Source organism: Pagrus major, chromosome 10 (genome assembly GCF_040436345.1).
Source record: "Pagrus major chromosome 10, Pma_NU_1.0".
NCBI classification, from domain to species: Eukaryota; Metazoa; Chordata; class Actinopteri; order Spariformes; family Sparidae; genus Pagrus; species Pagrus major.
Window position 1 is genome coordinate 8,349,603 of NC_133224.1, and position 27,788 is coordinate 8,377,390.

At 41.7% G+C, this 27,788-nt stretch overlaps 3 protein-coding genes across 3 annotated transcripts in view; 2 read left to right on the forward strand and 1 right to left on the reverse strand.

Moving 5' to 3' along the window:
* Positions 1 to 11: 11 nt before the first annotated feature.
* LOC141003574 (prostaglandin reductase 1-like) lies at positions 12 to 4,639 on the forward strand. Its single transcript, XM_073474953.1, has 9 exons — positions 12 to 84; positions 1,156 to 1,280; positions 1,425 to 1,470; positions 1,570 to 1,629; positions 2,078 to 2,245; positions 2,712 to 2,985; positions 3,747 to 3,852; positions 4,036 to 4,154; positions 4,293 to 4,639. Exons 2-9 carry the CDS (start codon positions 1,175 to 1,177, stop codon positions 4,401 to 4,403), a joined length of 990 nt encoding a protein of 329 aa, XP_073331054.1. The 5' UTR covers positions 12 to 84; positions 1,156 to 1,174; the 3' UTR covers positions 4,404 to 4,639.
* A 2,756-nt stretch (positions 4,640 to 7,395) lies between these two features.
* Positions 7,396 to 12,265, forward strand: txnb (thioredoxin b). The gene is made up of 5 exons (XM_073474578.1): positions 7,396 to 7,501; positions 9,031 to 9,135; positions 9,333 to 9,392; positions 11,262 to 11,327; positions 11,888 to 12,265. The coding sequence occupies exons 1-5, from the start codon at positions 7,475 to 7,477 to the stop codon at positions 11,948 to 11,950; spliced, it is 321 nt and encodes a 106-aa protein (XP_073330679.1). The 5' UTR covers positions 7,396 to 7,474; the 3' UTR covers positions 11,951 to 12,265.
* Positions 12,266 to 12,323: 58 nt separating this feature from the next.
* svep1 (sushi, von Willebrand factor type A, EGF and pentraxin domain containing 1) overlaps positions 12,324 to 27,788 on the reverse strand; it is an 88,941-nt gene continuing 73,476 nt past the window's right edge. The window contains exons 37-49 of the mRNA XM_073474577.1: positions 26,759 to 27,431; positions 23,863 to 26,582; positions 23,067 to 23,301; positions 22,603 to 22,758; positions 21,878 to 21,941; positions 20,709 to 20,882; positions 20,438 to 20,614; positions 19,288 to 19,458; positions 17,570 to 17,740; positions 15,697 to 15,792; positions 14,669 to 14,764; positions 14,209 to 14,302; positions 12,324 to 12,627 (exon numbers count right to left, since the gene is read on the reverse strand). Coding sequence (XP_073330678.1) covers positions 12,597 to 12,627; positions 14,209 to 14,302; positions 14,669 to 14,764; positions 15,697 to 15,792; positions 17,570 to 17,740; positions 19,288 to 19,458; positions 20,438 to 20,614; positions 20,709 to 20,882; positions 21,878 to 21,941; positions 22,603 to 22,758; positions 23,067 to 23,301; positions 23,863 to 26,582; positions 26,759 to 27,431 — 4,858 coding nt within the window. The 3' untranslated portion in view covers positions 12,324 to 12,596. The remainder of the gene's footprint in view (positions 12,628 to 14,208; positions 14,303 to 14,668; positions 14,765 to 15,696; positions 15,793 to 17,569; positions 17,741 to 19,287; positions 19,459 to 20,437; positions 20,615 to 20,708; positions 20,883 to 21,877; positions 21,942 to 22,602; positions 22,759 to 23,066; positions 23,302 to 23,862; positions 26,583 to 26,758; positions 27,432 to 27,788) is intronic.

Below are 27,788 nucleotides of genomic sequence, written 5' to 3' on the forward strand. Positions count from 1 at the left end.
TCCCACGCTGCCAACAACTCGCCGCTACCTGCTCCTGTGAGCTCACTCCTTCCTCTGCTGTTTCTTTGTGGAGATCGACAACTGGTAAGTGATTTAGATCAAGCTCACGGGAGTGTATGTGTATGTGATATGAGATACTTAAAAACAAACTGCATTAGCTGCTATTTTAGGAGAGGGGGCATTGGTAAACATGGCAGAGTGTCAGTCACTGTAGAAAGGGAGTTCACTTCTCACAATATGATCTTATGATTTATGCTGTTTGCTTAGTCGAACCAATGACTACATTAGTGTTATCTTACTGATATTTGACGTTGTGTTTACGTCATCACCACGACACTACTCATTTAATTACTACTGTCTTCCTCAAGAAAGAACATTATCGTTGTCACAATCAGATGTAAAGTCATTGATGTGGTTGAGTTGCACAATCTGGAAATAGTTGCACTTGCTTCTTCCTGTTTTTGGGGTTTTTTTTTTTCTTCATAAGCACTATGTATGTGTGCAGGCAGGTTTTTGGCAGCCATTCCTCTTTTAATTGCTGGGTAGGGTTTGCATTGCAGATAGATTGGCTGTAACACTGCACGTACCTTTATCATTAATTCAGTCTGAATCTAATCTAAAACCTGAGGAGAAGTTATCAGTTTTAGACTTAAAGGGGCACTATGTATTTTTGAAGAAGTTCAAACTCAGAATTTTAATATTTACAATAATGACGAGGTGATAATACGAACTCAGAAATAACTGAATAAACAAGCTGTTCTCAGAGGAAAATAAGGTCCCCAGAACACTGTTTGAAGCTATAAAGGTGGCGGGGTCCGCCACATATAAACGTAGTAAAACAGTATGAAATTGTGTTGTCCTTTTAATGTCAGTTTATTTATTCAGTCACAAAAACGAAGAGATCTTTCTCTTCTGATTACAATGTCTTCCCCAAGACCACAAAGTGCACCTTTAACATACAATATAATGTAACTTTAAACAATTTGGACCCACAGTATCTCCAAGTCCAGGCACCTACTGTAACGTTGAGTTAAATCATCTTTCTTCATTTTCAGAAAGCTCAAAGTCCCCTTCTCTCATCTTCATGATTCAATTAGGCTTTACCGAATCAGCGATAACAACTTTCACTCAAATTCACTTATCTCTCTCTCACAGCCGCCCCGAACAAAGAATCATGGTCCAAGCCAAGACGTGGATCCTCACCAAACACTTTGACGGCTTCCCGAAGGACAGCAACTTTGAGCTCAAGGTGGAGGAGCTTCCTGAGCCCAAAGATGGGGGTAAGATGATGATTATTTACTGTATATTCTCTCTACTAAGGCTTAAAGAACAAAAAACATCAAACATGAAGCACTAAATTGCTTGCACGCAGAAGTGGAAAACATCTGTGTAAACGATGTTGTTTCACTCTCTCTTTTTTTCAGAGGTGCTCTTGGAAGCTGTGTTTCTCAGTGTTGACCCGTACATGAGGTGAGTAGGATCATGTGTCTGGGGAAAAAACTTTAAGAATTAATATTGGGATCCATGAGTCCATAAAATGCATCTAAAATTTCATGTTTGCCTCTCCAGGCCTTTCAGTAGGGCTCGCATGAAAGAAGGCGACGTGATGATCGGAACTCAAGTGGCCAAGTAAGGAACACAAACAACCCTCCACACACAGAGGAATGTCTTTTATTTGTCACGATGAACCGCACATGCCTGACGTTTACCGAAACAGAACCGGTCCTGCACCTGCTATTAATTACCGAAGCCTTTGATTCATAGAAAGCAAAAACAGACAGTCGAAATGTTCTTGGCTGAAAGTTCAGACGCTCTCATCTGTTTCACTGATGATAAACATGCAGAAGAAATTACTCAGTGGCCAAACATACCCAATCTCCGTTTAAAACCCACATGTTGGGAATTTTCTTTACTTTGTTGTTGCTCAAAACTCATCTGCCACATGATTTGACTTCGTGCGGTTGTCTAGGATACCACACAACACTTCAGTACATAAACTTAAGTGGTGAGTGTCGTGTGATTGACGGATTACATATTTCTTCTCTGTTTAAGTGTTGTTGTTGTTGTTTTTCTGCAGGGTGCTCCAAAGTAAGAACCCAGCATTTCCTGTGGGAAGCCATGTTATCGGTCGCGGCGGCTGGAGGACCCACACAGTCAGTGACGGGGCGGACCTGACTCCCATCATGCCCGACTGGCCGCAAGATGTCTCGCTGTCGCTGGCTCTGGGTACCATCGGCATGCCAGGGTAAGACAGATGTCATAAAGCTGTCTGAGCTGAATCATCACGATGAAATAAACGCTCAAAAACATCCGGTTGACTCAATAAAAATTAAAGATGCATGACATAATCACTTTAAGAAATGAAGGAAGTCGTACATCAGTGTAATTCACATCGGGGTAGGCTTGTGCTACTTCCATGTGTGAGCTATTATTGAGAAAGAGAAGGCCTAACCTTCCCTGAGTAAATGTTAGATAAGCAGCTAATTTCCCTGCTTGTGTAAAAGGGAGAGAGTTGTTTAGTTTAGCAGAACAGCTGAGTTTTGTCCGTCTTTGATAAAATAAACAGGCAGGACTCCAGATGGCTCTCACGAGCACCGATAACCTTGCGATGGAAGCAATTACAAAGAGTTTACATTGCAGCGGTGAAAGCGGCTTCTTTGATGATCATGATTTTCACGTTTTGGTGGTTGAATTTGCCTCCTTCTCTTCAGACTGACGGCTCTGTTCGGGATAGAAGAAGTTTTGGGACTCCAGAAGGGCGAGACCCTGCTGGTGAACGCCGCAGCCGGGGCAGTGGGCTCCGTGGTGGGCCAGATTGCCAAGATCAAGGGCTGCAAGGTGGTGGGCTCGGCAGGGTCCGATGCCAAGGTGGCTTTCATCAAAGAGCTGGGTTTCGACGAGGCCTTCAACTACAAGACTGTCGGTTCCCTGGAGGAGGCACTGAAGAAGGCTTCTCCAGAGGGATACGACTGCTTCTTTGAGAATGTAAGTCAAGGTGGTTTACTGTAGGTCCAAGCCTGTGGAGGGTTCCTATTCATGCTCTCGGATGCTCTTACATGGTCAGCTTAAATTCAAATATACTTCTTGAAAACAATCAAGAAGTATATTTCAACAATCCAGTGTTTGATCTATACAATAATGCATGTAAACCAAAATTAGCAAGAGTTTAATAACAATCAAAGGCAACATAAACCGCAGGTAAAATACACAAAATTACAATATACATTGATTGCTGTGTGTTTAAAGGAATTCTGTAAACATTATGTTTGCAAGTTGCATTCAGTTATGAAATGTAACTAAGTACATTTACTGAAGTATTCCTCTTAAGTACAATTTTGAGGTACTTCATACTTCCACTCCACAACATTTTGGCAAATAATATACTTTTTACTGCTCTATATTTATTTTAGAACTTTTTAGTTACTAGTTACTTTGCACATTACATGCTGCATCAGAGCCAAACATGTGTATAATTTATTTGTACTTTGATACTTACGTACATTTAAGTATGTACAGATACTTGAAGACTTTTACTCACGTTCTATTCAGATGGGTGACTTTTACTTTTACCAAAGTAATATTTTAACACGATATCTTTACCTTTTACTCAACTATGACCTTTGAGTAGTTTTTACAACACTGGTTGCGTTTATAGTAACAATTTAGATGTAATGATAAGAGTCTGGAAAATACCTTGAAAGTGCTTGAATTGTACCTACATGAACCCTGTTCTTGATTTTTTTTAGGTGGGGGGCCCTTTTTGGACTGCTGCCACGCAACAAATGAAGAACTTTGGGAGAATAGCTGTGTGTGGAGGGATTGCCACCTACAATGACACCACCCCCCAAACATGTGTGTACTCCCCCTACTTACATTTTCTATATTATATATAATAGCCTTGCTATTTTTTCCCACTTTAACTTGACTCCTGTTTAAAACTGCACATGTTCAGATGAGTGGATGTCTTTTCCACTAGAGGGCGACATTGTGTTACTGAAGACCTTTGTCTTGACAGAATTTGTTTCCCTCTCTCAGGCCCATACCCCCACCTCAACATGATCTTTAAGCAGCTTAAAATGGAGGGCTTCATGCAGAGCAGGTGGGAGCACAAGCACCCCGAGTCCCTCAAGAGGCTGATGGGCTGGTTGAAAGAGGTTAGTGACTGAAAGGAATTTATTTTAATTGGATCTAATTCAGTTTTTTGTCTGATCTTCAGTAGGAGATTTAATCTCAGGTAGTAGTGTTGCCAGTGTTCTCTGCTTGGTGTAATTTTTTTTTCCGTGCATCTGCAGGGCAAACTGAAGTATCGGGAGCACGTCACAAAAGGCTTTGAAAAAATGCCAGCTGCCTTCATGGGGCTGCTGAAGGGAGAAAACATCGGCAAGGCTGTCATCGCAGTCTGATGTGCAAATGCAGGCTCAATGGAGAAGAATCAGTATTATTAGTAATTAACACATTATTACAGAATTCGTAAATGAAGGACTGAGCAACACACACTTACAGAGTAACCAGCTATTTTCATACTGGCTCAGTAGATTGCCTTTTGTAACCACAATGACAACATATTTTGTCTGTTATCACCTGAAAATGTTAATCCTTTTAAAGTTTTGGTTGTTAATAAAGACAAAATAAAACTTTATCCATACATTTAATTTATGCATGTGTTGCATTTGAGACCTGAGAAGAACAGGGGGAAAAAACAAAACAATTGAAGATGTGAGCTCCTTTCAGTTCTAAATTGAGCAGAGTCTAGACAACAGAGCAGGCACGGTTGGCCTCCTGCTGCCAAGTGCAGCTTTTTGTTTGATCAGGAAATAGGCTGTATTTTTAGACTCTAATTAGACTTTCATAAGGTTGTGGTGGTGATGAGAGCCCCGGCTCCATGGTTACATAGGATGCTGTTAGTCCAGTAGATTAGCACAGGAGTTTTAGTAAAGATCTAGGCTCCTATAGAACAAGATATATTCAAAAAATAATGTTGTGAATAATTGTTTCATCTTCACCAGACTAAGAAAATGAACACAAAGTGCGGACCTTTTCAATATCATGTCATACTCGGGAGTCAAAAAACATTTAATGGAAATGAAACCACCTCTTTTTTTTTTTTTATGCCAAGACTTTACTGTTCACAAGTTCATTTACAATAGTACTTACAGACAATTGACAACACAAATCACACAAACTGAATGTGAAAATCTGAAGTGGAAAACAACTATAGTGATGACGTAATGACGTCAAGACACGTACGGGACGTTGCTTAACTGGAATTGAGCTGCGCCGACTCAGTCGTTTACGGTAAACCAAGAAATTTGTCAAGTCATTGTGACTTACTGAATTAGTGTTTTAACCCCCTTCCCTGCACTTATTGAAATAAACACAACATTCAGGAGATAGCTGAAAAGTAGCACGATAACAAACGGCCATATAAGATTATGCAATTGGTTAATAAAACATTATTAATCAGGTGCGATCAGCTGGTTAGTGTATAGCCTGCTCTGTAGCGTATCGGTTTTAAAAACCTGTAAAGAATAAAGCAGTAAATAATCCGATTTAAACACTGAACATTAAATTACTATAGTAAAGCATCTGCGTGTTGAGAAGATGGACTTATTGTGACACACCCAGCAGCGTCAAGCCATTTTGGTGTAAAGTTTCGAAACAGGAAAATAACACCTCACCGAGGACCTTCAAAATAAACGTCCTCTATAGAAAAGGACGTTTACTTAGAATTACCAGGACCTGGATGACTGAGAACCTTCATCAACATGCTCTGTAGAAAAAGCTTTGCAATGTACATGATACAGATTCAAAATAAATCACACATTCATTGCGAAATCTTTACAGAATCAACATTTAATACACCGAACAAAAATATAAACGCAACACTTTTGTTTTTGCTCCCATTTTTTCATGAGCTGAACTCAAAGATCTAAAACTTTTTTTATATACACAAAAGATCCATTTCTCTCAAATATTGTTCACAAATCTGTCTAAATCTGTGTTAGTGAGCACTTCTCCTTTGCCGAGATAATCCATCCCACCTCACAGGTGTGGCATATCAAGATGCTGATTAGACAGCATGAATATTGCACAGGTGTGCCTTAGACTGGCCACAATAAAAGGCCACTCTGAAATGTGCAGCTTTGCTTTATTGGGGGGGTCAGAAAACCAGTCAGTATCTGGTGTGACCACCATTTGCCTCTCATCTCCTTTGCAGAGTTGATCAGGTTGTTGATTGTTGGGTTAGGGTTAGGCACAGGTGTGCCTGAGGCTGGCCACAGTAAAAGACCACTCTGAAATGTGCAGTTTTGCCTTATTTGAGACGGCTTATGGTAGAGAAATGAACATTCAATTCACGGGCAACAGCTCTGGTGGACATTCCTGCAGTCAGCACGCCAATTGCACGCTCCCTCAAAACCTGAGACATCTGTGGCATTGTGCTGTGTGATAAAACTGAACATTTTAGAGTGGCCTTTTATTGTCTCTGGATACGACACGTATACGACACGTATACGACAGCGTGTTCCAGTTCCTGCCAATATCCAGCAACTTCGCGCAGCCATTGAAGAGGAGTGGACCGACATCCCACAGGCCACAATCAACAACCTGATCAACTCTATGTGAAGGAGATGTGAACAATATTTGAGAGAAATGGATCTTTTGTGTATATAGAAAAAGTTTTAGATCTTTGAGTTCAGCTCATGAAAAATGGGAGCAAAAACAAAAGTGTTGCGTTTATATTTTTGTTCAGTGTATATATATCTATCAATATTAAACTTACAATCAAACTTAACCTGAACCGCTGGTTAAACAGTTATACATTGATTGCTGTGTGCTTAAAGGAATTATGTGAACTGTATGTTTGCAAGTTGCATTCAGTGATTGAATGTAACTAAGTACATTTACTCAAGTACAATACTTAAACGTCCACTCCACTACAATTTGGAGGCAAATATTGTTTATTTTTTTACTTCAGTACGTTTATTTGATAACTCTAGTTACTAGTTGCTTTACAGATCACATGCCGAATCAGAGCCAAAGTAGAACATTATGAAACTGAATTATTTTATCGGCAATCAGATAAAAAAAAAACAAGTGATGTGTTGTGTAATTTGAATTATGATGATCTTTCCAGTTAGTTACCAGAGTAACCTTACAGATTACATACTGCATCAGAGCCAAACATGTGTATAATTTACTTTGTACTTATACTTTTGATACTTACGTACATTTAACATCAGATACTTTAAGTTTTACCGCTCTACATTTAAAAACATTTCAAGCTCACTCGGATAAAGAACTTCACCGAGCAATGATACTCTTATTTTGTAGAGCAACGTAACGGAACGTGCGCTGCGTCGCTGACGTACGGACGTAGCTTGACGCAGCTGCATTAAAAGCGCGGTGCGAGCTGGAGGAGGACATTCCCCGCACACTCTCGTTGCTCAACAAGAGGCACAGACACTCGGCAGTCATGCGTGTTCACGTGGTAACAGATCAGGTACGTTTTATCTGCTGTATTTCCTTCGCTCTGGTCCTCTCACCGTCGTTAGAAGCCGCCATTGTTACACCCGAGGAGAGGATGTTTTATTTTAGCTGGATGTGAGGCTCCCGCCGGCGGTGCAGCCCGGCTCCCTCCTCTTCTCGTGACTCATTCAACGCGGTTCACTTTTGAGCTGTCGAGCTTTCTGTCAGCTAAAACATCCACCTGGTCGCGATATAACGTTTTTTTTAAAAGTTAAAAGTAAAGCTAAAGGGTCAGACTTCGCTGTATTGTGCATGAACAGGCTGGAGACATTAGCCTCCGTGTGTGTGGGCACGTTACTCATCGGCGGTACCGTTGGTTTGCATCGGAAAAAATGCCTTCTGGACCGAGTGGCTCAGTCGTTTGTGTGTGGAAACAACGCTTCGTGATGTTAACGGGATTTTTATTCATTCATTCACTCATTAAATACTTGAAAGTGGTTGTGTTGCTTTGCTAGCAGCCGCCACTTGTGGCTAACGGACCGCAGGCCGTTCACTGCAGGCCAGGTCCGGCTGACGTGACTGGGTTTATCACGACGGCCTGGTACTGTATTTGTTCATTAAACAGCACGTTATACAGTCTAAACTCTTTTTTATATGAGTAGCTCATGTAGTAGCAGTACATCGTGGTTTACACCGTTTGACTGGCGATAAAAAACACATCGTTTATAACCATTATAAAAGATACAAAGGTTAATTATGTGGTGTAATAATCACAATGTAGCTCTGATAGCATGGTTATGTTTTACGAGACTATTGCCGAGGGTCATTTAGCTTATATGAAGCTATTGTTGTCAGCCAGCTGGTTTTGAATGTAGCTGAGTGTTAGCCAGAGGTTTAGCACCTTCTCGAGTCATTTTAATAGCCAAAGATTAGATAAACCTAGAAATGTGTGGTTTATGGGACGATATGAAACTTTTGAAGCACAGTAATGCTAAATGTGTCTTTTTTTTATACACGCAGTAAACGAAAGTACAGTACAGAGAATTAAGATGAAGTAGAAGTTTCAGTTCCTTAAATGAGCTGTAGTTGTGTTTTTTTTTTTTAAAGGTGCGATATGTAAGAATAGCCACTTGTTGAATTTACACCCAAAACCACCGATAGGGGGCGTAGCTGCTGTTGGCTAGGTAGCTCAGTTTGCTGCGCAGCTAGCGGTCCGGACTGGAAACTCTGGGATCCATGTTTGTGTTTACATCACTAGCATTGGAGCTAGCTGGCTAGCATGCTAACTTCGGTGGAAAGCAAAGTATAGACTGTCCAAACTGTTGTTTCTTCCAGGTTTGTTGATATTTGGGTGACTTTTTGAACCCAAATTCTTGCGTGTTGCGTCCTTTTTAAAGCCCTTTACAGTCTCTTCAAAGTGATAGCTTTCAACTATAATAAAAAGAAATGCTTTGTTTAAGTTTGCAGTGACCCATAGGCCAAATACATGACTGCAGATGACCACGAGACAAACGGTACTTCCCAAATATAAAGCTGTTGCTATCTGTTTTTAATTTTCTGTAGGATGACTTTAACAAGCAGCTGGCATTGGCTGGAGACAAGCTGGTGGTGGTGGACTTCACAGCCACATGGTGTGGCCCCTGTAAAGCGATCGCCCCATTTTATCACGTAAGTTGGATGACTATTGCACCCAAATCTTGTGTCACCAGAGTTAATTGATTGAGTTAGGTTTGTTTGTTTGTTTCTCCTTCTAAACTTTTCTTTTAAAATCAGGATCAGACATGTGTCAATACGTTCTTTTCCCACAACAGACATCATGTACATCCTGTGTGGTATGAGTTTCTCAGTTATCGACTCTCTTGCAGACACTGTCAGACGAGGAGGAGAATGTGATTTTCCTGTCAGTGGATGTGGATGATGTTGAAGTAAGTGTGTTTTCCCTGTTTTTATTTCAGGTTTTTTTCCCCCCAGGGTTCTTACAAAGTGTTTGGAAAATGAATTCGAATACGATCCTTGAAAAATGCTCGATTTTTCTCTATCATCTACACAATGACTCATGTAAACCAAAAATCTTTTAATATTTTAAATTAAATTGTGCGACCATCCTATGTCTTTGTCTCCGGGTGTCAATATTTGTAAGAATTAAATAACCATGATCAAAATATATATTCAAAGTTAATATAAACAGCTGGTAAAATAAACCAAGTGACAATATACATTGATTACTGTGGGTATAAATTAATTCTGTTAACTTTTTTTTTTTGAAATCGCATTTATATTAACAATTTAGATGAGACAATAACGTCTTCAGGAGTATGGAAATTTATGGTTTAGGTGCCTTGAATTGGCAGTTTGCTTTATTCTTAAAGTCTGAGGCACCGATAGCTTTACTGCAGCTGCTGCTAGTCAAGAGATGTCCAACAGAGGCCTGTACTATGACCTCTGTTGTACCCAAGATATCTGCGTTATCTGGCTTCACATACCCGAACAAAGGCTTTTTGGCTGACTGGGTGTGTGATTGGCCATTCAGCTAAGCGAATCAGTACATAAGAAGAGAAACGGAAAAAGAGAGCCCCTTGAGCCTGTCGCTGTAGTACATGGTTGCTGCAGAGTTTTTTTCCACTGACTAATAAGCTTGTGACGAGAGAGCGCTGTTCATTTACTGCAAATTCAAATCCATCACTTCTTACAGCTGCAGCTTCAAAATAAAAGCATTCAACTCGATTATAAAATCTGTATCTCCAAAAAGGCGCTTTAGCTTTTCTCTTTGCCTGTGGAGTATTCATAATTTTTCTCCTCGTCCTCTACCAGCACTATTAGCAACCTAATATCAGACATTTGCTTGGAAGCAACGATATCAGCGAGAGTGGTGTCAAAACGCTGCTCTATCATAACAGCTGTTTGTAAATTGGCAGAGAGGTACTTCCTGTAACATAGATGGACAACATACGAGCTTGTCGGCCACCGGCTATAGTCTTTTGGGTTGCGTTCAAGTGCAGCTGTTTGGCCCTCATTGATGCTAGTTCTTTGATGTCTGTTTGGTGTGTCAGGGCCCTTAGCGTGTCAGTCTGCCTCTGTTGTAGGATGATATCATTACAAAATAGCACAATGAAATGGCTTTGACGTCGTATGCTGCCAGCTGGACCATGTTAGGTGTGCACTGCTGTATAAGTTACCATGGCGATCTACCCGATTTTTAAAAAAAGTGAACCACCTTCATGACACTGAAAACCCAGCGTTAGCCCTGAAGTTACTCACCAAACACAAATCCTGCCTCGTATTACAAGCCTCTGGTGTTGTAGGGGGTTACCATGTGTATAATACTCAAAGCAATGTAGACTATTCATGAAACCTTTTTCACAGCTGACTCATGTGACCCAAAGTTTTTCTGTCTCACTGCAACCGTGTAATGCAATGAGAACAAAGCTTGCACCATAAGTGTTTTTAGTATTTAAAATTCAAATTTAATAACCTGTGAGCCTTAAACATTAACAGCATTGTTGGAGAGGCAGTGCAGCTTTGTGCAGAATGACTTGCTGACATAGTGGCTTATTGTAACCACATGTGGTAACCCTCTGACACACATTGTGATATAAGGGCTGTTGACCAAACTCCAGGTAGTATCTGAATCTTTGATGCCCTCTTCTATTCTCTCTGTCAGTATTCCTGGTCGCACTAAATAATTTGGCAAAGAACGAGTAACTTATAGAATCAAATTCATATTATGTGTAGGAGTTGTGTTATGTTTTTGACTCAGTTCATGTATATTAATGTTCTTCCTTTGCTCTTTTCAGGAAGTGAGTTCCAGTTGTGGAATAAGCTGTATGCCCACATTCCATTTTTACAAGAATAAAGTAAAGGTAAGCATTGCGAACTGTTGCTTGTTTACACATCCAACAGATACTGAGCAACATGTGCATTCATGAAGGCTTTGTGCAGACTGCAGGGAAATCACACTTCAGATCTTTCAGACTGTCCGCTCGTTACTTGCAAGTGATCAGATCTTTCGTCCTGTTCTGCTGGTAGCAGGGTGGATTTTGCTCTGATGCACTTCTTTGCTTGTCAGCCATTTATAGACAGTTCAGAGCTGTTCTGCTGAAACCTATTAAGGTTGGAAAAGAGCCTGATGCCAGAATCATTCATACTTAAAATTTTCTCTTGGATACAAATGAAAACTCACAAGTGGACCAAGCCTGGTGTACCACTGCTGCTACTTCACAGGGAAAAACACGTTTGTTACGGAAAACGCCGTAATCTGAAATTTGTTTCACACGAGCAAGATTTGTGTAGATCTGACATGAGTTGCTGAGCCATGGTCCATAGTAACTACAACAATATTGTATCATTGCGTTGTGTGTGGCAGTTGTTTTTGTTTTTCAAATTGAACGCTCTTTTTAGCTCTCTGTTCTGTCTTTTTCAGGTGGACGAGTTCTCCGGCTCTAACAGGGACACACTGAAGAACAAAGTGGTTCAACACAGATAAAATAACAGTAGCTACTGTTGCTCTCTGTACATGCTGTACTAAGAAATACCAGTCTAATTTTATTCACAGTAACCATCAGGTCTTCTATTCCTCACAGGCAACAATAATTCATTCCTCTCATGTATTGGTGGCATACCCTAGTCCTGTCAGTTCAGTGTGTGTATTGACTTCTGATGTTGCGTCTGTAACAACAGATTGTAACCAGATGAAGACTTTTTAATTCTGTTTTAAGAGAAATTGGCTTCTGATTAACTCAACGTTCTTTGTTATTATGTGTCCCACATTGTGCATTTAATAAATGAAGACAAACAGGAACTTTGTGCTCGTCTCATTCGCATCTGACAGAACGTGACTTTGACACAAGACAAAAGCATTTAATGGTATTTTATGCTTTAATAAAAATGTGAGAATAGTTTACACATATACATTGGACAATCACATCAATAGTTTTTACACATCGTACAAGTATATAGCAGCATATGTTTAATACTGTTGAGTCTCTATATGAAAAAATACAGCTTTATTTTACAAAATGGTTCTTGCTTTGCCTTTTGCGGAGAGATGAGAATGAATGGTTTACAGGTGTCAGTTTAACTATACAAGAATTCCCTTCATAAGACGATTCACATGGAGCTGAGTGTAACCTTTAGAAGTGATAGTATCCTGATTTCCTTTTCCTGTAAAGAGAGGGATGGAGAAATGGTATTCGGTCAGGAAATTCAGGTCTAAGAGAAGCTTGTTTTGCAAGTTAAGATGACTCATAACTGAAGGAAAAAACGACTATTCATGGATGGTGAGCTCACTTTTTGGCTACCCGCACACTGCTGAAAGTGAAGACTCTTCTCCATTTGATCACCACTGTTACTTTCATTCAAGCATGTACTGTAGAGCTTCATTACACTTTATCATATTTTTATTACACCAACTGAACTGGTGCTTAAAACCCCGAATGAAGTGTTAACAAGCTGCAGTATCGGTGTATGGCGTAAGAGCTGTTCCAGTTTTCTGAAACCAGGATGTGATGTTGACAGGCACAAACACGTTAACACCGTGAAATCTGATCACAACCAGGACACTAATGCTGCGTTCCAGACAACTCTGAGCACGACAAATTTTTTTTTTAACGTCCTACTAGAAAAAGTACACTGAAACATCACTTAAAGGCAGAATAGCTAATTCCCACAGATCCCACGGGGAGGGGGTAGGATGTTTTTATAGATGTCAGTATCTGTATGAGGCTAGTGAATGTAATATTTAGATACATTTCCAGGTATAAAAGTGCTAAAATAAAATGTAATATTGCATCAGAAACCTAATGTCATGTCCTTCCTCTTTTTTTGTTCATATGTGCAAAGAGGCTGCACGGCTGAAGGCTCACTTGTGCGTACACTTGCCAAAGAGACATTATTTTGATAACATCAGGCATGTTTTTTATCAACTTTTGGCACTGCGCAGCCTTGACGTTGACTGGAACGCAGCAACAATAGTCTCATTCATAGGTGTAGATTTCATGCAGCGGACGCACCCTCAATATTTAAAACACGTGCATTTGCATGAAAGCAGCGGAAGACTTTTATTTAGAAAAACTGCTTGCTAAAGAGCATTATATTCCACTATATTTTGAATTGTCACTTAATTTTCCTTTACATAAATTACTAAATTATCAAGTAAGATAACAACCCCATAAACCGGATATGAAATCTAGTACAATACTGCTGCCAAAGTGGGAATTTACACCGTGCTTATTTGGCGATTGAACAAAACTTCCTCACAGCTACACTGAAAACATCTTCGCAAAAAAATACAGGACATAGTAACATAAAATACATCACCAGTGGATTTTAATGTACAATGCTAAATACTGTAATGGAATAATTCTGAGCAGGAAAGATGTTTCCATATGATGGATTCATCTTTTTGTAATGGATGACTCATATGAAACCGCAGGACTTTTCATGAAGCTCAGAGCATGTTGCGCAGTTTCTATTCACCCACAGTTTGGACTAAAAAGGGCGGAGCGGAAACCTTCAACAAAAATGCATTCGGATAAAAGTTTGAAACGAGTCAGTGGAGTCTGGATTTTTAGATAGATAGATAGATATAAATCTAGCCGACTCGTAGTATTTGTCACTGTAATTATTCATTAAACCTATCACATTTAAGTTTTAGAATTACATATATTTATCTAAAACAATCTCAGGAGAGTTTTTGCATTTGTTGAAGAACTTTTTTTGGGGGGTGTCTTTGTGTCTAATCACCTGGAGCAGTCGTGTCCGCTCCAGCCTGGACTGCAGTGGCATCTGTTCGGTCGGATGCATCTGCCTCCATTCAGACAAGGTGATGAACACACAGCTGTGGGCAGGACACAGACACATAGCTGAGAAACAGCACAATCATCATTACTAAGTACAGGTTTTGCTTATAAGGAAGTAGCACTGAGAAAAAGATTGTATCAGGAAGAAGGAAATGAATGAATGTCTTTATGATAAGTTTAAAACATTAACATTTCTGGCATTTTGTCACGCTGTTGTTCACAAACAATTGCTGTTTACTTATTTTCAAATAACCCTCAGTGGCGTCAGGATGAGAGGAGAATCATTCACAGGATTCCCTTTACGTCACTGTCATTATCAGCCTGCGTCACTGTGCTGTTAATGCACACAGTAGGTTTACTCACATACGTACCAGCCTAAACATGTGAAAGCATCATGAACTCACCACTGTGACAGCGTGTGCCCGTCCACCCCGTGGGACACTCGCACTGGTAGGGTGCCACGCAACGGCCTCCATTCAGGCACGGCAGGATGCAGATTGCTGTTTTTAAAGAGGAGAGAGGAGTGTGAGCGGGGAAACACTTAGTCATCTGTCCCGTCTCTGTTGAAATCCATAACATTTGATGTGGTTTGGAAAGAGAAGATCGTGTGACCACGGAGGCATATTTTTGTACTGATTAAAAAGTGATCCATCTTAAGTTTCAAGAAGGCTCCATTAGCTGTGTAAAGAGCAATGTCACTTCAATAGTTGTGTCTTAAAGCAGCAGCCTGTAGTTTTGACTAGCCATGATCTGGTGTGAGGCACAGCTACAGTATGCATCGAGCTAAATGCTACCAGCAGGAGCCCTTAGCCCTGGGCCCCCTTTTCACACACAGAGTGTTTGAAGCTAAGTTGAACATTCTTGAACGTTGTCACTACTCTTTATACTTAGCCACGTGAGTAGCATTGATTGTCTGAGCAGCATGAATGTCTGTGCACATTTTCATGGCAATCCATCCATTAGTTTAAATATGACTAAAAAACAAAACTGTAAGCCTCATGGAGGTGGGACAGGTGACCAAAGTAAAAGGGATTCATCCTCTGGGGAACGTGATTGATTCGATCAATTTATGAGCAGTTTCCTATCTTGTCTTTGGATTTTGGTGATTCTTGGATTATTGCTTCTTTAATTTTTAGCGATGGACATAATGTCTGTCTATGTCAATAGACACATTGTTTGAAAAACTGCTCGACAGTGTTTTGTTGAAGTGCAGAGAATGAACAACAATGACTCTCTCAGTGTCTCAGCTAAAACAACCTTTCACTCCATTGTCTCTGGATCATCTTTGTGCACCATTGTCTGCTAAAACCTGCTTAGCAAGCTGGTTGGACTCCTGTTGTTGGTGAGTGTTTGAGTGGTAACACACTTAGGATCACGCCCTGGATCGTGCCAACGGAGCTCACTGAGCGATATCTGATGATGAGGTACTTACGCTCCTCACAAAGTCGACCCATCCAGCCCTCTGGACAGGAGCAGGTGTTGGGCCGCTGACACACACCTCCGTTCTGGCAATGCAACCAACACACCGCTGAAGGAGAAGACACACACACGGACACATTTTATACTTCAAGCATAGAAGAGAGCAGGAAACTGAACTTATTCAGCCTCCTTCCAGTGAAATAAGAGAAAGAGAGTTAAAGGTTTTTTGCTGAAGCCTCCAGCACAGAGGCAGCATTAACACGCTGCAGATTAAATTTCTCAAAGACTTCAATAGAAACCACTTGAGTGTGTGCGTGTGTTTCTGTGTGTACATATAGACAGGAACATGCGCAAACTCAACCCGACGCTGGCCTGGATCCATCCCTTGTTTTCATATGTAAAACATGCGAGCGGCCGTTTGAATTTCATGCTGCATGCAGTGGGCTCTCTTTCTCTTTTAAAGCCTGACTCGAATTTGACTCTCTGATGCGCTATTTGCACCCTTGTGATTTGTAAAGTGTGAATTTTACACAGAGTTAACATTTACTCTCTGTGGATGATAAGTTAGCTGAGTTTCAGGACATTTCTTTTAAAAACAAACCTACTAAAAATGAGATACTGAGGAAAAAGCCTACTCATCTTTAGATACTTTTCAACTGATCGATATTATCAGTCTGTGATGTTTACTGCTGTGAATATGATTTTCTGTCAATTTTCAAGTATGACTTTTGTCAGACGGAGAGTTTAACTATATTTTTTTCCTGTTCAAATTACAGCTCTTTCCTTAAATTTGAGTCATCATAGGGAGTACAATTTATGATTTTCTATGTTTTCTGCCAGTAAAAGGATTTTCACTTTGAGGGACAAACTAACAAACCGGAAAATTTGTGAGATCATGTGTTGAGTTAGTATTTACTTATTATTTCCACTTTGAGAGAAACTGGAGTATTTTCCTGTTATAATTGTCTCAAACGTGGTTCTTCCACTTTGATCCAGAAGGCCATACATTCACTAACACTTAAACTATGGGAATGACGTCCAAACTCGACTGTAAATGCCCCAGAAATATGTCACATTACATTTTTTGTATCCAGGTTAGCACAGGAATTAGAAAAAATCAGCAATAGGCAATACAGCTTCTCTTCTACTGGTGGCCATCAAACAGAATACCTCTTCCCTGTAAATATCAAGTGCAAATTACTTTTTTTTATTACTGATCAATGTCATTAATAAAATCTAGTATGTTAAAGAAAAATCCCACAGATTTCTCTCTGTTGGAGGTGAAAAAAACAAAATTTGCTGTGGAAAATGTCAAGACATGTGGCAACACATGACTAAATCTTCTTTTTTTAATTTCACATATGTAACATGTCATAATGTAGCCTTACTCTTTAACGATTCTATGAATTTCAATGGATTTGCTGAGCTAGTACTTTAGGTGGGGCTGGATCCAGGCTTTAGTAGGTACTCATATGTGAATATTTACAGTCACATGTGAGGACAAGGTGTCAAAAGTGTACAGGAAGAGGCATCAGTGACTGTACAGCAAGAGGGAAGAGGATCTGTGGTGAAACTGTTTTGAACCAAATCCTTTCCCAACCTCAACTTCAGCAAAAAAAAAAAAAAAAGCAGAGCTCATAGCAACAGTTTACTTCATCTACTTCCACATACTGTGTACGTGCAACTGGTGTCAGTCCCTCAGAGGAAGGCATTAGAAGACAGAGAGAGCAGGCACAGAGAAACTGTATCTGTTGTGGTTGAGCAGCAGCAGTCCAGAGAAGAATTAAAAAGCTGAGGAGCGGCGCGGACAGTCAGAAGAAGCAGGAAGTGTCCTGGGAAAAGGGGGAGAGTCCCTTCGGTTTGACACACAGGTGTGTTCTCTCTACCTCTGCATGTGGGAGGCGGCGTCCAGGTGCCGTTCTCCAGACACCTGCTCCTTCCGACGCCCTCCATGGCGTAGCCGCCAAAACACGAGTACACCGCCACGTCCCCGAACTGGAACACCGCCCCCCGCACCACCCCATTGGCCACGTGGAGGGGGGGGCCACAGGACACCCCTGCACAACAGCCCAGATGGAACGACCCACGAGTTACATACTATCTGTCTGCTGCCTCAAAACTTTAATTAAAGATCATTTTTACTTCTTCTTAAGAGGTTTTAAGCATTTCAAATCTTCTGTTTGAGCAAAGAGGAAAGTTGCTGAGTCTTGGGGGGTGGACAAAATAAAAGAAACGCCTCACTGTACAGTACAGCAGTTTAAAATGTTGTTGAGAATATCATTTCTCTTTCCTAGAGAAGCTTTCCTGTGTTTAATACTGATGCATTACATAATCTAAATGTTTGACACTCCTGTCCCAGCTTAAATATTTTATTGTCTTTCTGTTATTTTGTCTACCCCTCGTGTATCTGGAAAAATGCTGATTACGAAATTGTGCAATGTGGAGTAAGCAATCTTTGTCTACTGAGTGAAATCAAGCTGTGTTTTCTGTATCCCTAATCACCTGTGAAGACAGTGAATTTCATGCGTGACAGTAACTGTCTCTATGAAAAATTCCCCTCAGGACCAAAACATGACTAAAAGGATCACAGTAAACATGCGTAAGAGAATTAACATCATGCAAATACAAACGACGAGCCATAGCAACGTTAAGCACCATTGTGTTGCATATTCAGGACGACTGCGTGTAAGAAAGATCAGAGGATTATCGGACAAAGGTTGCCATAGAAGCTGTAGAGGTGCCCGCAATTAGTGCAGCCAACAGGACACCAACACAGTGTTTGATGATTTGTTTTTGTGTAACAGCTCAGTGAGAGAGAACAGAGAGGAAATGGTGCCTCAGCTAACAGCCATGCAAGTGTAGAGACGCACAAGATAAAGGCGGCATGCAGAGGTGGGAAATGTCAAATACACAATTTTGACTTGATTATTATGACATGATTCGCTAGTTTGAGTGCAGAAAATATCGACATCCTTCGATTGACTTGATTGGTTTTCCGCAAACATAACTAAATAACAGGAAATGGATCTCAGACTGATCAAGTAAAAGAGAAAAAAGGCTGATTGATTAGGGATGAAATTATGCCTTTTGAGGCCTAAAGTCAAAGATTTTTGAGAGCTTCGGTCAACATGGAAGGGAGTTGTGATAAACACATGTACTGAGATTGAAAGATTTAGAGATGAACAATATGAATCAAAGATGACCGGAACAGAAGAGATGAAAAGATGTAAATTATAAACCTCACTGCAAATCAAATAATTGGAAAACAAACAATAGATTACAAAATTAACTATAACGAAACAAAAATAGTGTAAAATGGTAATAAATACATCAAATGTAATCAATAGAACAATGTATGTACTGCAAATTATATTTTCATTTAGATCTGTGGTTTTAAAATTAAATTTAAATGAAAGTTAAATTGAATATTCACAGTTATAAAACTCTGATTGGAAGATATATTTTGAATATTTGCATCAGATCATCAAACCTTAATTACTTTTTTTGAGGGACTATTTAGCTATTTGTCAATAATAATCTCCTCTGTAGTAGCACCTGACATGCAACAGTTTCCCAAAGTGAATATTTAGTATTTTTCACCTACTTTCACACACAGAGCTGATGGAGCTCCAGGTCTGGTCTGGCCTGCAGGTGATGGAGCCGCTGCCCTTGACCTGCTGACCCTTGGGACAGGTGACACGGACCATCTGTCCGACGTGAAACTCCTGCTGGGAGCCGTCGTCCCTCCAGCCTGGAGGAGCCGAGCAGGACTTGGCTGCAAGGAACAGAAATGACGCGTTGATATTAAGTCTTTTTTTTTCAGCTGACCCACCATATCTGTAGCCTTGCTAAGAAGTGTATTAAATAAAGATTATTAATAGTATTACCTCGTTATGATAATATACAGTAGTTAGGCTGTACTTGGGGATGATCTTTTTGTCTATGTTTGTAAATTGGGATCGATAATTATTGAAAACATCGTTAAATGTAATGTCTTCTAATGGGACACCACCACAGAAGATGCAAATGGCTATAGGGGTATGTACAATAAGAGCACCTTTCACAAAGATGGCATTCATTTCATACAAGTTTGCAAGAGAGTTTTGGGCTCCAGGACAGTTGTTGAATCATGGTGGATCAAAATAAATATACAAATCAGAACATATCTGGATTTATTCCTTAGATTGATACCATCCACAAGACCAGACAATTTCTGCAAAGCTGCATTCTTAATCATTCAACCTGTGTTTTTCATCAGATAATAATGAGATAAAATGAATGAGTTTGACTAAAATAACAAAAAAAATCAATCAAGAGTCAACTAAAACTTGACCAAAACAAAAACAGAGTGAGTCTGACTAAATATGGTAAAAAAAAAAACAAACAAAGAGGAGATTTGACAGTAGACTGTAAAACTAGGTTTCACTTTTGCTCATATCATGAAACAACACTGTAAAATGTGTTTTTCTTCCAGAGAACTGCTCTGACTCAAACTGTAAAAATGTGGGAAGAGAAGCTCCTACTCGCTGAGGTTTTCTTGTGAAACAGATTATGATGGGTGATGTTGTAAAGACTTTTGGTTGGGGTGTGTGCTCATGTTAAGTGGTGCAACCATTGCAACAGTTTCCATGTTTACAGGGTGTGAAAAAAACAGACATTACAGGAATCCAGGCAAACAAAGTAAGACACAGCTGCAGGCAGCGACGAATTCACAGATTCAAATCACATCAGTGTTTCTGTGTGTGGACTCTCACGTTGGCAGGTGGGGAAAGTGGAGCTCCAGGTGTTTCCTCCAATACACACAACCAGAGGATCTCCCACCAGGTTGTAGCCTTTATCACACTGGAACCCCACGGCGCGCCCTGTGTTCAGGTTGTGTTCTTGCACTTTGCCGTGCAACATCTGTTTCGGACTGTTGCAGCCTTTAGCCACTGACACGACAGAAAAAACAAGAGATTGAATAATTCAGAAAAGAATGATGACAGCGATGATGGATGCTGATCGGGATGAGACCATCCTCTATACCTTCACATGTAGGTGCTGGCAGGCTCCACGTGCCGTTGCTCAGACACATGAGAGTCTTTGGGCCGACCAGCTGTAGGCCAGCATTACACACATAACTGGCATTGTGTAGGTAAGTCTCTCCTGTTGTCTGGACCTGTGCATTCTGTACTATGGGAGGAGGCCCACAGGACTGTGCTGAGGAGACAATAGACGGGCATAAAAGCGTTGATGCATGTGTGTATCTAAGGTGTGCAGGTTGCATAACATTATGATGAACTCACCTTCTATACATTTACCCTCCATACAATCTAAACTGCTTTGGGATTTTTTGAAAGGAACTTTTACTTTTACTGCACTACAGCCTTAGTTACCAGTAATTTTAAGAAGATGAGGATTGAGGAGGATTTTAAATGCAGGATAATATAACAAGCTTTTAAAATAAGTCACATGGTTGTCCCCTCGTTTCATTTCAATAAATGTTTAAATGACCAGTACGTTTACTTAACTTACTTACTTGAAATGGAGTATCACTGTTTAAATTTCTTTTTAAATGGGCATTTTAAGCTTTTATCTTAATATTGTTTTTATCACTACCTACTTGTTTTTATTGCTCGTCTTATTCTCTTTTGTGTGTTTTGATTTTATTTTCCTCTGTAAAGCACATTGAGCTGCACTTTGTCATGGCTTAATTATTTCCTGTTTTATTTGGTAGTTTATATCCTGTATAATGTTTCACTTTCCACTTCCACTCTTTGTCTGTTTTCCTGTGCACACCTGTGTCTCATAAGTTAATCTCATTAGTTAATGTGTATTTAAGCTTATGTTTTCCCCTCACTCTTCGTTGGTTGGTCTGTTGTCATCCTGTGACTCCAGCGTCTGTCTCCTGGTCCTTGTCTGGTTTGTCTTCAGTTTTTGTACTGTCTTCCAGTTATTAGTTTTTGGACTGTGGATATCTGCTTATCATTAAAGCTCGTCTTTCGTTCTTTTATCTTCTTGCCTCTGTGTGTGCCTTGTAATTGGGTCCATTTTTGTAAAAAGCTGACACACTCAATACATGAAAGGTGCTGTATAAATAAAGTTGTTCATTAGTGTTTGTGGTTTCATTAAACTTGTCTGACAAGATTTACAACAATGGGATTAATGGGATTTAACATTCTTACAGACATTTCCTGGTCTGGAAACAAACCTACCAACACACACTGGCTGGGTGCCGCTCCATGTTCTGTCTCCCTGGCATGTCTGGATAGAGTCTCCCTGTGGCAAGAGGAACAAAGTGTAAAACTACAACAACAGTAGACGACCTAAACACAGCAAAGTTTACTTCATGCTTAGACAATGAAACCTTGCTTACAAAGCCGTTGAACTGCTACTAAAGTCAGCATTTTGTCCTCTCTGTATGTGTCTGTAGTGTACTAAATTATTGTAGAGAGCAGATTGAGGAGGCTAGTATTTCAGTGGTATCATGTATCAGGAATGGAGTGACTCAGCTCCTTCTGTTTGCTCTGCAAATACACACTCCTATTGATTTCTGAGGAGAAATCATGTGACTTTCTGTAATCTGATTGTTAGCCATTAGGTCAGTCTGGACAGCCTGTTGTCTAGTGGGACAGTGTAGGAGTGTGAAAGAAGCCTTCTGTTGTTGTATAAGGAACGAGTGGCCAAGACTGACTTTTATTGGGTACTGTTGTACTCAACTAAAATTTTTTAGGGGTTAAGAAAACATTGGGAAGAGCCACACTCTTAAGGTTGAATGTTTCCCATTATTCACAATTTTGTGTCAGATTTGGTTCTCCAATACAACTGTGTTTTTGTCTGTGTAGTTTTCAGATGAGGTAATTCATTAACCCATGTTTTCTCATCTTAGCTGCTTAACTAATGAACCCTTCAAATGGTAACTTGGCCTGGTGAGCAGTACCTTCATGTCAAAGCCTGGCAGGCAAGAGTACATGACAAAGTCTCCGTAGTTGTAGCTGTCCCCCTCTGTGACACCGTTAAGAAGAGGAGGTGGTTTCTCGCAAACCACCAGTTCGCAGGAAACTGAGGAGATGCTTGGCGCCCAGCCACCGCCCATCTTGGCAAACAATACAACAGACAGGACAAGGAAGTACTACATTATTCATGGTTTCTAATTGACATACTCAGTGGAAAAGAGAAGAGATACCATCACTGTAAACCCATTATGGCTACAGTCAGTAACAGCAAACCGTCTGAAACATTTCAGATTGGCATTAAATCTCACCCAGGTTTCGTTAACCAAAAAAAAGCTCAGTTCCTAATCTTCTTTGCATGCGTACAGAGTGACCAGGAACGTATTGTTAATCATTATTCAACCAGGACGTTAAGAGACTTGGACAAATCATTGACCAACATCTTTCCTACCTGACACTCAGCCACTGCTGACCCCTGCAGGTAAAGCCCCGGAGGGCAGGAGAGGGCGATGGTGCCTCCAACAGGAGTGAGCTCCTTCCCACTCATTACCACATGGGGGATGGAGAAGTTAGTGGGTAGCAGGCAGGGGGCTGTGCGGCACCGGATGCTGTGTTTGGACCAAGTGCCGTCGCTTTGGCAAGAGAGAGAGGCTGTCTGGCTGCCTAATTCGTACCCATCCTCACACCTGGATTGCAAGAGGGAAATAAGAAACTTTAATGTCAACCATAATAAATGTAATCTTTTATATGCCTTTTAAATAAGTTAAGAAAAATACATGTTTTACTATTGGTAGCATTTGTTTTTTAAACCAATGGTCAGTTAATATAAACTTTTTAGGTAATGTTACTAAACTATAGTTTCACCCATAGTTTTGTAAAAAGTACCAAAAAGTCATACTTGATTACAAGTCTAAAAGTATCTGATATCAACTGTACTTTAGTATCAAAAATACAAGTAAAAGTACATTTTATATATGTGTTTCATGTATGTATATACTGTAAACTATGGGTTGACTGATTATTGCATCAGATATAAAAAGTACAATATTTGCCGCCAAAAAGTAGTGGTAGAGAAAGTGTAAAGAGGCAGAAAACGGAAATATTCAAGCACAAGTACATCCAAATTGTACTTAAGTACAAAACTTAAGTAAATTTTCATGCAATCACTAGTTTCACCTGAAATTTACTACCGTTTAACATTTAAATAATGTTTTAACTCAACTGACAGCAATAATAAAAGTATTTACCTGTATGAGATTTGATTTGGGAAGGTGAAGGTGTCTCCCACCACCTGAGCGTGAGCTAGAGCTGGAGGTTTTCCACAGCTCACAGGCTCACAGCTGATCCTGGGTTCCCCCCATCTGCCGTCTCTCCCACAGGAGAGGTGTGGATACCCCTTCGGCTGGTAGCCGGGCCGACACCTGTATATAACTGTGTCTAAGAAGGTGGCAGAGCCGCCCTGCTGGACAGCGTTAGGGACTGTAGGCGGGGCGGCACTGCACCTTCCCCGGCCACACATAGGCACACCGGGGCTCCACACCCCTCCTTTCTCACAGACAGCCTGGGAGGGACCCAGCAGCCTGTAGCCTTCATCACACTGGAAGTTCAGTCTGTCTCCGCAGGCGCGGTCACGCCCGACAACCATCCCGAATTTCAGCATAGGGAGGGCACAGACACATGGCCGGCACTGGGGCACAGCTCCCAACCAGAAGCCCTCAGCGGAGCAGCGCAGGATGGGATCCCCGACTACCTCATAGCCATCGAAGCAGACGTACTCCACCACATCATCGTAGTTGAAGCTGGAGCCATTGAGGAAGCCATGACTGATGTCCTCAGGTGGATCACAGCTTACGATATCACAGCGTGGTGCAGGTTTGTCCCAAAGTCCATCTGACTGACAAATATGTGTAGGCTCTCCGTTAAGTGTGTATCCCTCATCACATTCGTACTTTACCTTGCTGTTCAAGCCAAAATCTGACCCCAACACATGGCCATTGGGTATTGGTGAGGGTTTGCCACAGTGGACAGGTACACAGGTGAGAGACTCGTGACTCCAGGTGCCGTCAGCCTGACAAACACTGACAGATTTCCCTTGTATGAGGAAACCAGGCTGACATATCAGTTCTATTTCATTATTATAGCTGTACACCTCTCCTTTAAAAGTTATATCACTGGGGACTTTAGGAGGACCACAATATACTGGGTCACAAAAAGGCTTCTGCCCACTCCACTTTCCATCCACCTGGCATGTGATTGTGTCACTACCCTTTAGGACAAATCCAGGACTACACTCATAGCGGAGGACCTCAGAATACACATGAGCACCTCCGTGAGTTGTACCATTAGTGATAGCACCTGGGTCGCCACAGGAAACAGGCCGACAAACTGGGGCGTCCTTAGTCCACAGTCGGCCTGATACACACTGCCTCACAGCCTCCCCCTCCAGCTCATATCCCTCCTCACATGTATACCTGACCATACTGCCGAGAGAGGTATCAGTTACGTTCACCCAGCCATGCTCCGGACTAGGTGGTGTTTCACACTCTGCGGGAACACAGGACGGGGCCGTCCCATTCCAGCCTCCGTCCTCCTGACACACCAACCTGGTGGGGCTGGTGAGGTCGTAACCTTTGTGGCACCGGTACTCGATTAACGTCCCGTGAAGGAAGCTCAAGTCCATAGGTGAGGCTAATGTTCCAGAAGCAGCATCAGCTCCTCCACCTTGTTCTGTCGCCCTCACATATTCTCCGAAGTCAATGTGAGGAGGCAGGCCGCAGTCTGAGGGCACGCAGACAGGAACAGAACTAGACCAGCCGAACTCCTCGCAAGTCAGATGGTCGTGGCCGACTAGCTGGAAGCCAGGGAAGCAGCTGTAGAAAATGGTGACACCAAAACTGTGATCCTGGCCCTCTACGAACCCGTTTTCAATTGGTTGGGGTGGGGTGCACGATATCTGCACACAAGCAGGTGGCTCAATGTCCCACTCCCCACTGGCCTGGCACTTAAGTGTCTCTGGGCCTTGAAGACGATAACCACGACGACAGGAGTAGGTGGCACTGTGACCAAACTGGAGTTTTGTATAAGCTACTTTCCCATTGACTATCTGTTTAGGGATTGAGCATTCAATTGGACGACAGGAAGGAACCCCTCCAATCCAGAGTCCCTTCTCTCCACAGAGGACAGTAGAGTTACCTGCTAAATTATATCCAGTCTTACAGGTGTACAGTGCTTTGCTGAGGTACATCAGACCCTGAACATCAACGATACCATTAGAAATCTCCACAGGCTGAGGGCATTCAACCGGAATACACTCTGGGTGTGGATCGCTCCACTGCCCGCTGGCTAGGCAGGACACAGAGTCTTCTTTTCTTAAAGTAAAGCCATCCATGCATGTGTAGCTCACGACAGAGCTGAAAGGGAATGGAGGAGAGGACGATGAAGGGCCACCGAATGACACTTCAGGCAGGGGGCCGCAAAACACTTGCTTACACACTGGAAAGGTGTCGTTCCACTCCTGGGACATGGTGCAGCGGAGGATCCGGGCCCCCTCGAGGACATAGCCATCCTCGCAGGATAACTCCACAGTTCCAGATTCAGAGTCCAGGCCCTTCAGTACCAGGTGGTTCTCCTCCAGTGGCGGCTCTGGACACTGCACCGGTGAGCAACGTGGACGCCGCGTCTTATCCCACTTTCCATACTTCAGGCAAGTCCAGATGGCATCCCCAGCCAGCTCATAACCCTCATCACAGACATACTGCACTTTTCGGCCCACCTGGAAGTCAGACCCCCTGTAATGTCCATGGACAATGTCAGGAGGAGGGTCACAGGTCAGAAGAACACAGCTGGGAGGGTCATTGTTGGACCATTGCCGGTTGGCTTGGCAAAGTCGATCTGAACGACCGACTAGTCTGTATCCTGCATTACAGGCGTATGTCACCTTGCTGTTGAAAGTGAAACGACCTCTGCCCTGTAGGGGAATAAACAGAGGGGATATGTCATGAAACATGTCTTTAGTCATCCATTTAAACAATATGAAATATGAAAATGTGAAGAAGGTTTATTTTTTATAACCTGAAGTAAGATTGTTGGATGCCGAAGGATAAATATGTACAGTGTGTATTACTTCTGATGTTTGTGGCTAACCTGGATGTATCCATTTTTGAGTGACGGAGGAGGGATGCAGGTCACAGGTACACAGGTAGGCAGAACTCCTCCCCACTCTCCATTAGCCTTGCAGGTCCTCCTCTTCTCCCCTCGGATCAGGAAGCCTTTATCGCAGCTGTACGCCACCACAGCTCCAAAACTGTAGTTCGATCCGCTTACATAGCCCCGATCGATGCTCTCAGGCCTGGAGCACCTCACTGGCACACAGCCAATATCATATGGCGAAGGCTCCCACTCTCCTCCCATCAGACACCTCAGTGTGGCTGTGGTGTTGAGCATGAAGCCCTCCTCACATTTATAGCTTACTTCAGTGTTGCTGGCGTATTTGGGTTTGTTGACCGAATCTAAAATAGCATTGGGCAGCTCTGGTGGACGTAGGCAGAAGTTTGCAATGCAGCGAGGGGGCTCCATGCCATCAGGGGGCGCCCACACACCCTGAGCATTACACACCATCTTAGAGTTGTTGCCGGCAGTGTATCCGTCAGTGCAGTAGTAGTTAGCGGTGTCTCCGAACAGCTGGTGGCTCTCATAGGGCTCGGCGTGGTCGATGGCAGGCGGGGGGCCACAGGAGCGCGGGACGCACTGGGCAGAGCTGTCACTCCATTGGCCGTTTGGCAGACATTCTCTGGTCTCTGGGCCAATCAGAGTGTAGCTGTGAAGAAAACACAAAAAGAGTACATCAGGATATTTTCTTGCAGCAAATGTAAAATCTGTAAGATCACAAGATTGATCATTTTATTAAATTTGCACACTTAAACTCATCTATAAATGTCGGTGTAATCAGGCTCCTCAGGTGCTCAGTGACCTTCTGGTACCACTAGTTGTGACATCACAACCTTACCAAAATCCTTTAAAGGCACAATTTGTAAATACATAGAGGGGATTTCTCCAGTGTTTTGACACTTCCACAGTATTTCGATATAACCAAGACTTGCTAGGAAATCTCACTTTGAAGAATTTGGGACCTTTTATATGACGTCCTTGGTTTTAACATGTGCTAGTTTCAATT